Source organism: Microplitis mediator, chromosome 9 (genome assembly GCF_029852145.1).
Source record: "Microplitis mediator isolate UGA2020A chromosome 9, iyMicMedi2.1, whole genome shotgun sequence".
NCBI classification, from domain to species: Eukaryota; Metazoa; Arthropoda; class Insecta; order Hymenoptera; family Braconidae; genus Microplitis; species Microplitis mediator.
The window spans coordinates 4367399-4380134 of NC_079977.1; the positions used below are offsets into that span (position 1 = coordinate 4367399).

Consider the following 12736-nt stretch of genomic DNA (forward strand, 5'->3'; position numbering starts at 1 on the left):
ATTTATTCTACGGTTCTATTGCCTACAGAAATATTAAATATGTAATTTAATTGCGAAAAAAATAATTGCAGTTCTATTGCCTACAGAAAAATAATTCATGATGTTCAATTGATTGCTATTTAATTGTGTACCCAAATCAAAGAAATTCCTGATTAATGTAGACAAGCTTCTGATTTATTTGCTGAGAAAATCTTGTACTTGTTGAGGAGAAATGACCAACGTTCAAGACCGATCACTTGATAAAAAAAACGCAGCTGGTCTGAAAAATATCAGAACCTCGGTAGTCTCCACAATAGCAATTGGAAAACTTGACAGAGTTTTCTATCAGAAATTAGTCGGGACAAGATTTTTGCCTTATTTTTTAAATGAATAGTTCAAATTTTTGATATTACGGGGAAAATATTGGTCTTATTAAAAAAGTTTTCGAACAAAAGTTGTAGGAAATTTAATTTTCTAAAAAAAATGTATCCTATTATTTTCGTATACGATCAATATTTTCACCGTAATTCAAAAGATTCACAATGAATGATTCAAAATTTGGGGATTTATGAAAATCTTAATTTTGAGATTACGGCTTTCTTAGTAGTCCTAAGAAAAAATTATAAGAGACATTTTTTTTAGAAAATTAAATTTCCTACAACTTTTGTTTGAAAAATTTTTTAATAAGACCAATATTTTCCCCGTAATATAAAAAAATTCACACCACTAATTATTAATTATTTTTAAATTAACGCAAAAATCCTGGCCCTAGAAATTAGTGACCTGATCAGGTGATTCCCTGCGTCGACTATAAGATTCAACCCAGTGTCTTATTATAGACATGGCGAGTTATACTTTTGTCAAGACTACCGCGGTTCTGATATTTTACAGATCAATCGTCTTTTTTTTTATCAAGTGATCGGTCTTGAACGTTGGTCATTTCTCCTCAACAAGTACAAGATTTTCTCAGCAAAATCAGGAGCTTGTCTACATTAATCAGTTATTTCTTTGATTTGGATACACAATTAAATAGCAATCAATTGAACATCATGAATTATTTTTCTGTAGGCAATAGAACAGTGCAATTATTTTTTTATGCAATTAAATTATCAATTTAATATTTATATAGGCAATAGAACCGTAGAATAAATTTTAGTAGCCAACAGCAGTAAGAATTTCCAATGTACGAAAAAATATTGTAGACATTTGATACACCTTTCTTCCATTAATAAATTAAAAAATATCTATGTACATACCGGAAACCATGTAACCAACAGTACAATTATGAGTGTGCCACTTGACATCTTTCATAACAATTGGACTTTTTTCAGATTGCAGAGCTTTGACATCCCCTAGAAAAAAAAAGAAAATTAGTAGAGACCGATCATTATTAATAATTAATAATGTAAAAAATAAAATATGATACTTACAGAAAACTAAATCGTAATCTTGAGTAACTGTTTGTAAGAATCTACTATCCGAGCTCCAGTCAAGTTGGACCAATGGCTGGGTACCGCGAATTTTGTTGCTCTTTTTGTAAGAAAATCCGTCGCGAGACACACGGAATAGATAGACGCTGCCATTTTGTGATCCCATTGCTATTATTTCACCCGCTATATAAATAATAATAAAAAAAATTAGTTTATGGTTTAGTTAAAAAGGGGAGACCGGGGCAAGATAGAATACTTTAGTAAAAAACAAAAAATTCTCATTTTTTTAAACGAAAAATTTTTACTATTTTTAGTTTATTGCAGATTTTTTATTAACATCAATAATTTGGGGTAAAATGGGACACTAAATATTTGGAGAAAAATTTTTTAATTATTTTGAGTTTATGAATTTTTTAGCAAAGCAAAAGCTGACGTAAAATGACGCCTCTAAAATTTTGTTTCAAAATTACAAGTAAAAAAAATTCTTTTATTTTTTTTTTTGGTGTTGCTCCGGAATGGAAATTTTTGAATTTCATTGGCTGTAAAGTCACAAGAAAATTACGCGCTGATATTCTATTCTGCCCCGATCTCGTGTAATCGATTGTAGCATTTCTATTATCTGTAATCTTACTTGGATTATATCCAATACACGATAAAGGTGATCCGCAAACGCGGAGAGTCGCCACTGCAGCTCCGGTATCAGCTGCAAGTACAAGAAGATGACCTTCAGACGAACCGGCTGCCAAAGCGACACCGAATGGATGGAACGCGATGCAAATGCACTCGAATCCAACCTAAATAAACAAAGTTGATAAATTGTCAGTCAAATCTGCAAAATGTCGCGAGTACATCAGCAATTTTATTGCAGTGTAATAAAAAATTACTTGGGTTGTCCAAAGCAATTTGTGTCTTCTCCAAAGCGCGATATTCTTGTCATGCCCCGCAGTCGCAAATACTTCGTCATCCGGATGAACAGCGAGTCCCCAAAGTTGTCTTCCGTGTCCGAAAACCACTTGATTAAACCGCCGTTGCAAAGAGCCTTCGAGAATATTATTACGCGTTGTTCCGACGTAAATATTCCCGTCATTTCTTCCCGGTCTCTGTGGGTAAATACTTCGTACTCCTCCGGATGATTCTGGCAGCTAAAATATTTTTTACAAAATTAAATTACCGGTTTGCAAGGGTCGTCAGTTAAGAATACTCGTCTCTCCCCAAAATATCTCAGTAGATATCAAGTTTTTCGAAAAAGTGTAAGAGACCTTTTTTGTAGAAAATTTGAAGCTCTACAAAAAATGTTTCTTATAATTTTTCCAAAAATTCAATATTTACGGAGATATTTAAGGATTTTAGTATTCTAACGACACCTCCCGTATGAAAAAACAATATATGGTTAAAATATATAAAATCATATATTTTTGCAACAAAAAAATATATGGTATATTATATTGTATATTATAAAAAATCATATAGACATTTTGGCCGATTTAATATAAAATTATATACAGTAGTAAATATATGTATTCCATATATGTCTTATATGTTTTTTATATTAAGCTATATATACATTTACATTTACCTTATAATATATTGTATTGATATATTTCCTTTTATATTCAAAAAATATAAAATTTTTATATGAAATGAAATATATGGTAGCATATAATTTATATTATATATGGCACCATATATTTTCTTTGTTATATTTAAGCATATATTTTATTCGGTGTATGTATATGTATATGGGTATATATATTCGCATCAAATTAACTAATTTTGAAAATTTTAACTGCAATTTAAAGAGTATATTAAAATTTATATCTAATTTAATTGGAGTTGGTCACACGAATAAGAAACTTTTTTTTCCATACACAATATAAATTTATGTTTTTATATGTGATCAGAATATATTTTTCGTATATGATAGAAATATATATTTTTATGTATGATAAAAATATAGTTTTCGTATATGACAAGAATATATATTTTCATAGATGATAAAAATATATTTTTTGTATATGATTGACATATATATTTTATATATGCTAAACATATACGGACTCGAATATGATGAATATTATATTTTTTAATATAAAAAAAATATATCAGAAAATATAGTTAAATTGGCCACATATATTTTCTGATATTTATCATATATATTTTGACCATACATGTTATTTTCATACGGGTTGATTTATGATAAAAAAAAAAAATAAAATGAAAAAAAAAATTGTAACATGAATTTTCTCGAGTTTTGACTGAACTCAAAATATCTCAGTAGGTATAAAGTTTTTTGAAAAAGTGTAAGAGACTTTTTTTGTAGAGAATTTGAAGCTCTACAAAAAATGTCTCTTGTAATTTTTCCAAAAATTCAATATTTACGGAGATATTTAAGGATTTTCGTATTCTAACGACACACTTCCTTTATAAGGTTTTTTATTTCTATGCGTTTTTGAAAAATTACCTTAGTGTCGGTAATTCGTTTGTAGTTTTGTAGCGAATCCCAAGCAGCTATTTTCCGGTCCTTTTCACCACCAGATAATAGAGTACCTTCGGAAAGCATAACCAGTGAACTTATACCCTTATTATGGGCTTCGAATTCCATGCGAACAAAATAAGCGCCGTCCGCATCCACTGAGTAAATTGTTATAAATCCGTCACTGTCTGCTGTTACTACGTCGCCATCTTGCTCGAATTGGATACTTGTGACGTGAGTTCTCGATGGCTATAAAGGGACATTTTTATTATTTTGAAAAAAAAATGAAAATTTTAATAACGTACCGGTTTGATAATATCAGTTCTCTCAAAAAATCCGTCTTTACGACGGTTCCAAAATGTCAAATGACCTCGACCGTGAGTTATTAAAAGATTGTCATCTAGGGGATGAAACGCTGCTCCGGTTAAATCTTCTTGTAGAGTCTAGTGAATTTAAACAAAAAATCAGTGTATTTATATAAATGTTGCCTATTTATTTACACTGTAAAAAAACGTGTAAGCCCACGTTACCCCGGTGTTAAATTTAACTCCGAAAACGGTGGTAAAATTTTCCGGTGTTAAGCGGTGTTAAAAAAAAAGTAGTTTTATTTTTCAAGTATCAGAAGTTGAATTGTAATTCAAATCCAAAAAAATTTTGTTGTTTCAAAAATTAATGATACGACAGATTTACCAATTTTTGGAAAAATCTATAGAATATTTCGCCACAATTGCTAGTTAATATTATTGTATAAAATATGGGAAAAAACTTTTATGATTCGCAGTCTCTTTGCAAACTAAATCAGTGAGAAAAATAAAGTAAAACTATCAATGATTAATTTATCATCTTTTAATCAGTTACCTTCTCTCTAAAAGCAAACTAGTGACAATCACTATTATGGCAGTGAAAAGTCACTTATTGTCAGTGAAAAGAATATCAGTATTTGAATTAGTGATATTCTTTTCACTAGTAAACAATAAATAGTCACTTTTTTCAATATTTCAAATCTAAGAGAGTTAAAAAAAACACCCTGATTAAAAATATTCATTGAAAAGGATTGAAAATTATTTCAATTATTTTCAATCCCACGGAGGTTTTGGAAAGTATTTATTTATTTATTTATTTATTTAACGCTATCTGCAATTTACAATAGTTTAACGTAATAATAATATATAAGTGTAAAAATAATTGCTCGACTATAATTAACTCCATGTGTTTAATAATAATACAAAATTACATATTTAGAAATCACTCAACATTTTTGATACAGCTTTTTTAAAAGTAGTGTAACTACTATCGAAAAAGTTTAGATCACTGCCATATTCATTTACTGTAGCAAATATTCTGTTCCTAGGGCCACTCATTATAAATTTCCTCTTGTCTTGAATTGAATGGAATTGAAATTTCGATCATTTGAATACTTTCTAATTCTTAAAATGGAATTCAAAAGTATTGAAACGAATTCAATCTTTCATCATTTCAATACCTTCCAATATGGAATTATTTTGGTACCCTGATTAAGAAAAATGATTTGAAATGATTCGAAACAATTGATTTAAAATAATTTGAATCGACTAATATATAGATATATACACTTAGCATGGATTAAACCATTTTTCTTAATAAAGGTATTGAGAAGGATTCAGAAAGATTCAAAAATGTCAATTCGTTTGAATTCTTTTCAATCTTACACTCGATCCGAAATATCGGACTATTTTGGTATTGAGAAGGATTCAAAAATTTCAATTCATTTGAATTTTTTTCAATCCCATACGTGACTAAAATTCGAAACTTTTTTGGTATTGAAAAGTATTCAGAAAGATTAAAAATATCAATTCATTTGAATCTTTTCCAATTCCTCGGAAGTTTAGAAATTCTTATATTATTTTGGGATTGAAAAGTATTAATTTTATGTCCAAATGAAAACCTGGGGTATAGAAAGTATTCAAAAGGCTTCAATTCTCATCTTTTTCAATACTTTTCAATGAATATTTTTAACCAGGGCATTATAATTATTATATTGTTCTTAGTTATTTAATTTGATAAGTGATAAAAAAATTCAGCAATTTGTTCAGTTTAATAAAAGTGCCGTTGCCTATTTCACAGGAAATAAATTTTTTTTTTATAAGGTAAGATACCTAGTACCTGATCACTCATGTATTTGTATATCTATATTTAGTAGAATTTAGTAAATATAGATATACAAATACATGGAGTGATCGGGTACTAGGTCTCTTACCTTATTAGTCAATGAGAATTTCGTAATTTTAACGAAATGTTATCACACGGAAAGAAATTTATGGTAATAATTTATGTAATAATTACTATGATATTATATTAATAGTTATCATAATATATGGTAACTTTTACTCTTCATGTACATCATTTTAACACCGGTTGGATAACACCATTAATTAGCACTATTTTACCAGTGAGTTAATTTTAACACCGCTTTTTTTACAGTGTAAAAATAAATAATTCAAAACAAAAATTTACCGCCACTTTTCCAAGAAGATGACCCCACTGCCACTGCCATACAGATAAAATGGCTTCTCGTCCCGAATCAACAACAAGAACATAACTTCCCCCATTCTATTTGTTAAATAACAAATAATATTCAATAACAGTCAATTCAGAAAAATTTTACACTGAAAAATATTAAAGCTAAAACTTACAAGTTGAGAAAACGCGAGGGCGGATACTCCCATTTGGAACTCCGTCATTCCAAAAACATAAAGCGTAAGAAGAGTTTCCGTGGACCAAATACGAACATGCGGTTGTGCTTTGCGATGTCTACCAGCACGTTGTCCAGAAGCTACAAGTTCTCTACTCGGGTGTATCTCCATACAAGTGATGTCTTCTGTGTGACCAATATAGTGACGTTGCGTATTTTCTTCGCGGTCGAATAGAACAGCAACAGCTGCGACGTAATATAAAAGTTCTCCACTTGGTAAAACCCACAAATTTCTCCGGGTATCAGTCCCTCGGTATCCGTAGACCCACTCGAGTTGAAGTTTTTTATCAGGGGGTGAATTGTCAACTAGAGGCAAATGCGATGGAGGATAAAACGACCGCCTTAATCCTCTTATTGTTACGCGAGCCGGTTCTTCTCTCAGTACTTCGACGACACTGTAGTCTGATTTTAAAAATTTTTTTATTAACAAACGTAAGATTAAAATTGTAATTTATTAATTTTCAGGTTTACCATTAACTCGTACGACTTCGGAATCCGCGGCATAAAGTGCGCGTGGACGACTTTTGCTACGTGCGCGTCGTTGTCTAACGACATCTTCACTAGCTCCAGACATTTGCAATGCTGGTGGTCCACGAGATCGCGATCTACGAGCTGGAGATGAACTTGTCATCGAGGCACCGCTTATACCCATTGATGCTCCAGTTCCCAGGTAAAATGTATCCACATCAGCAAATTCATTTCTCAATTGAGAAAAGCTGCGGACCTGTAAGAAATTTTTTTTTTTTTAAATTAGTGTAACTTTTTTTATTTAACGGCATTCTCACCCCCCCCCCTTTTTTTTAAATATTCAGTGACCTTGAACTGTCATAAGCGTATTAAATTTTTGTCAATTAATGGAAAAAAGTTGAAGCATTAATCGAAAGAAAGGCAACATACGATTGCGCCGAATATAAAAAAAATTATGAGACTAAAGTTAGCCGAGGTCTAATAATTTTTAGATTTTTTTTTGAACGATAAATTATAAAAAAAAAAATATTTGAAAAAATTGCACCGTAGTTTTTACAATTTTGTAAATGTGCATATTTTTATTTTTTAATTTTCTGTAATTTATTTGTTAAAAAAAAAATTCAAAAATTGTTTACTTCAGGATCATAAAAAATTATAGGGTGGAATTGGAAGACGGAATGAAAATTTTAAAAGGACGTTCCCGGAAAATTTATTTATTTCTTACTAAATTTTACAAATATAAAAAGTCACTCAAAAATGGTCAGAATTTTCAATTTCCAAGAAATTTTTCCGTGAGTTTTATTAGTATAAAAGTTCAAAATTTCCGGTTTGGAATTTTTTTAAAACTGAAAAAAATCCATTCGACTGGCGGGAATGACAAAAATTTAAATTTTCCGCTAGTTTTTGTCAATTTGAAAATTAGAGAAAATCGAACTTTGTCATACTTGAGAAATTTGGTATCAAATAAATAAATTTTCTGGAAACGTTCTTGTAAAATTTTCATGTCGTCTTCCGACTCCATTCTAGAATTTTTTCATATTAATATTAAAGTATTACAAGAACTCAAAATTGTCTCAAATTTCGAATTTCGACGTCGAACTTTTTCCCTTTTTTTTACACGGGTTTTTAACCCAGGAATCATAAGAGCTTATGAAAAAATAAAAAATAAAAAAAAATTGTATTTAACTCTCATACTTTTCAACAAAAAATCAATCGTAGAAAAAAAAAATTGCCCTTGTTACGTTCCCGTAATATTTTATTGATTAAATTAAATTAATTATTTTTCATAAATTAATTTAATTCGATGTAACGGAAATCAGTTACGATAAGAGAGTCACCGTGGCTCGCGGGCAGTCAAAACAGATGACGATGCATGAGACCCGGGCCACGACGATTCTCTCATAGGGAACCTGAGATGCAGCGTCAACGTGTTGTCAACTCTGTTGACTTTATTATATTTTTATAATGACTAAATAGTCAGTCTTATGAGCGAGCTCTTGGAGCTCGAACCTCTGTTCCATAAGTAATTAATAAATTACAATTAATCCTAAATTAATTCAACCTTATTTTGGGGTGCCAATTGGCACCCCAATATTTTCACCTACACTATGACTTATCCATTCACTATCCAAAATAAATAATTACAATAAAATAATCGACGACCAAGGCCCACCGGGGGTCTGTCGATACTCCAATGAGGCCAAACCTGAATTAAATTTAATAATTAAAAATTATTTTTATTTTGAATTAGTTTGGGGTAATTCTCAAAACGTAACAGTGGTGCTGTGACTAGGATCAGTGACCATTGTTTATAGACGATACAAATAATTATTAAATAATTAAAAATTAATATTGGGAATTATTCAAAACGTAACACCCTCATAGTTCCCAGTAAAAAATACAAACTGAGAAAAATTTGGAATTTTCAAAATTTTCAATGAAAAGATTCCCCGTATGAAAAAATAATATATGGTTAAAATATATAAAACCATATATGTTTGCAACGAAAAAATATATGATATGTTATATTGTATATTATAAAAAATCATATAGAGATTTTCGCCGATTTAATATAAAATTATATACAGTAGTAAATATATGTATTCCATATATGTAACTTATATGTTTTTTATATTAAGCTATATATACATTTACATTTACCTTATAATATATATTGTATTGATATATTTCCTTTTATATTATGATGGGTATATATATTCGCATCAAATTAACTAATTTTGAAAATTTTAACTGCAATTTAAAGAGTATATTAAAATTTATATCTAATTTAATAGGAGTTGGTCATACGAATAAGAAACTTTTTTTTTCCATACATAATATAAATATATATTTTTATATATGATCAGAACATATTTTTCGTATATGATAGAAATATATATTTTTATGTATGATAAAAATATAGTTTTCGTATATGACAAGAATATATATTTTCATATATGATAAAAATATATTTTTTGTATATGATTGACATATATATTTTATATATGCTAAATATATACGGACTCATATATGATGAATATATATTATATTTTTTAATATAAACAAAAATATATCAGAAAATATAGTTAAATTGGCCACATATATTTTCTGATATTTATCATATATTTTTACATATATTTTGACCATATATGTTATTTTCATACGAGTCATCTAAAAAAAAAATGTATGCGCCCTTATGCCTTTTCTACGTCACCCTTTACTGGACACGCTCTTAGTTCCCTAATTTATTGGAGCCATTCCATCAATTTCCTTCCCGTGTTCTTTAACTAAAGTAAACTTTCGCCCACACCAATTTTGTAACCATTAATATTTCATATAAAAAAAAAAATTAACTAAGCAAATTTTCAATCGTAAAATCCAAAGTGGTCAATTTGTAATTCATATTTTTGACCTAAAACCCAGATGAAACTCTGACCTTTTTATCTTCCTCCTTTTTTTCATTATCTTTATCACCCTATTTACATCTACTTCGAATAATCAACGTAACAATTACGTCATCCATTACAACAAAAATATATCTAAAACTCATTAATATATATATAAACACAAAAAATCTATCACGTAAAAGTGTAATCATTTTTATCCAATAAATTATATCAGAAATTCCCAACCCGCCCTCCGAAAAATGTCTCACGTTACATCCGGAAACAAAAAAATTTATTTCCTTTATCTCGATAATTTGATCTACGATTCAAACTGATTTTATTAAGATCTGGTTTGTGGAAAAAAAGTCATTACAAATTAATAGCTCGTACTATTACATATTATAATGATGTATATTATGTATAAACATATATATTAATATATTAGAAACACGCATTGTTCGGTAATGAGTTTTATAATAGATCGCGTAATAAAATGTACAGAATAATAACGATAAGAATTAGTAATATAAAGTTGCCTGTACTGGTAAATCTAACAATTGCGCTGATTAGATTACCCGCCTTTTGTCAGGCCGCGACCTTATTCCATCTAGTTCTCGTTCACATAAACGAGTAAAGTAGTCGACCCCGATTGAGAGTCTTGGTCGTCACGCCTCGGTTTTGCTTTTCACTCTATTCCATCCGTATATTGATATATATATGTATATATATATATAGGTATTTCTATTCCACCTCTAAACGTTAAGCCAAGGGCCACATGCATATTTATGAATAACATTATTCAAACTGTTTTTGTATAAGGACGATGCCGTTGCCGCGTCTTCTTTAATTAGCATAAATAAATGATAAAACTTTCGCCAAGTCAACTATAAAATAATTTAGAGGAAAAATATAATTTATAATTATTTTTTTTTTTTTTTTTAAGTTTATATGTAATAGAAATTTATAAGTTTAATTAAAATAATTGGGTATTAAATATGAATATTATTATGATACTAAGGTTAGCGGATAATTATTAATTTTTTGATTTTTTTTTCTGCTAATTAATTATAAAAAAAAAAAAATATGTACGTGTAGAAAATTTTAAAAACTACAGGTACAATTTTTTGAAATATTTTTTTTTTGTTATTTAACGTTTCAAATAAATTTCAAAAATTATTAGACGTCGGCTAACTTCAGTATCATGACGTCTAACAATTTTTTGATTTTTTTTTTAAACAAGTAAATTACAAAAAAAAAAAACTAAAAATATGCACATGTAGAAAATTTAAAAAACTATAAGTGCAATTTTTTCAAATATTTTTTTTTTGTTATTTATCGCTTCAAATAAATTTCAAAAATTATTAGACCTCGGCTAACGTCAGTGTCATGAATTAGCCGACGTCTAACAATTTTTTGATTTTTTTTTTAGACACTGAATTATAAGAAAAAAAATATTTCAAAAATTTGCACCTGTAGTTTTTTTAATTTTCTACATGTGTATATTTTTTTTTTTTTTTTTTTGTAAGTAATAAATAGAAAAAAAAATCAAAAAATTACTAATTGTCTGCTAATTTCAGGATCATATATTATTATTTTTTTTTATTTTTTATATTTATTTTTAGTTCAGATTTTTTTTGGCGGGATTTTAATGAATAATTATTCAAAATTTGTATTAATTTAATTAAACTATTAAAGGGAATTATTAATTTTGAGGATATGGAGGTTTGATATTTTTTTTTTATTTAAATTTTCAGTCAAAAAAAAAAAAATAAATAAATGATAAAACTTTCGCCGTCAATTATAAATATAATTTATTATTATTATTTTTTTTTAATTTATATGCAATAGAAATTTATAAGTTTAATTAAAATAATTGGGTATTAAATATGAATATTATTATTTTTTTTTAATAGTTTAGATTTTTTTTATTGGAATTTTTATGAATAATTTGGAGTTGGTATTAATTTAAATAAAATATTAAATGGAATTATTGATGAATGCGGAGAACTTAGAGTTGTAATATGAAATAAATTAATAATAATTAAAATAATTAAGGGTAATTTGAATAAAGAAATTAATTAAATTGGTTATCAAAAATCTCGTATCTTGAGTGAAATTATCAACGACGAATTTGTCTGGCTGACTAATTGCGTACTTTCACTACTGCCGCTGCTATGTCTACATCTTTTTGCCATGCATTTATTTTGTAGACTTTTTTTATTTACTTTCATATAAATACACGCACATGCATATACATAAATCAATATATATATGACAATATGGGAAAAAATAAGACACTGAATTTTTGGTAGATCTCAGGAGTAAAATGATTTTTTATGTAAAATTTTAAAAAATTATGGGGTAAGTTGATCATTTCCATCGCGGCCCATTTTACCTCAGGATCAACTTCTTCTAGTTCCCAATAAAATAATTTACGTAACAAACGAACAAAAAATTTTACTGTCAAATTTAAACTGACATTCAGGCTGACCAACTTTCCCCATCCCCTTCTACAAACCCGACCTATGCCTTAAAAAAAAAATTTTTTTTGTTTCAACAAAAGTGTTCATGGTCCACTTTGCCCCAAAATCCCTATATATATTTAATATAACAACTGACCTCTTGTCCTGAGACTGTGAACATTCTCTTGGCCCCGTTCATTTTCAACACTTGGCCCAGGTCCTCAAGAACTTCTTCAAAAGGCTGCGATGTCCTTAAGTTCAACAGCACACGACACTACCAAAATTATTTTGTAAATTATAAACATTTT

General features: G+C 28.4%; 1 protein-coding gene across 1 annotated transcript in view; it reads right to left on the minus strand.

The window, feature by feature from the left end:
* The window catches only part of LOC130674775 (echinoderm microtubule-associated protein-like CG42247), a 40171-nt gene that overhangs the window by 1051 nt on the left and 26384 nt on the right, over positions 1 to 12736 (minus strand). Inside the window, exons 5-14 of the mRNA XM_057480188.1 lie at positions 12586 to 12702; positions 7085 to 7337; positions 6555 to 7015; positions 6376 to 6471; positions 4188 to 4325; positions 3871 to 4131; positions 2294 to 2551; positions 2041 to 2203; positions 1410 to 1592; positions 1236 to 1331 (exon numbers count right to left, since the gene is read on the minus strand). Coding sequence (XP_057336171.1) covers positions 1236 to 1331; positions 1410 to 1592; positions 2041 to 2203; positions 2294 to 2551; positions 3871 to 4131; positions 4188 to 4325; positions 6376 to 6471; positions 6555 to 7015; positions 7085 to 7337; positions 12586 to 12702 — 2026 coding nt within the window. The remainder of the gene's footprint in view (positions 1 to 1235; positions 1332 to 1409; positions 1593 to 2040; positions 2204 to 2293; positions 2552 to 3870; positions 4132 to 4187; positions 4326 to 6375; positions 6472 to 6554; positions 7016 to 7084; positions 7338 to 12585; positions 12703 to 12736) is intronic.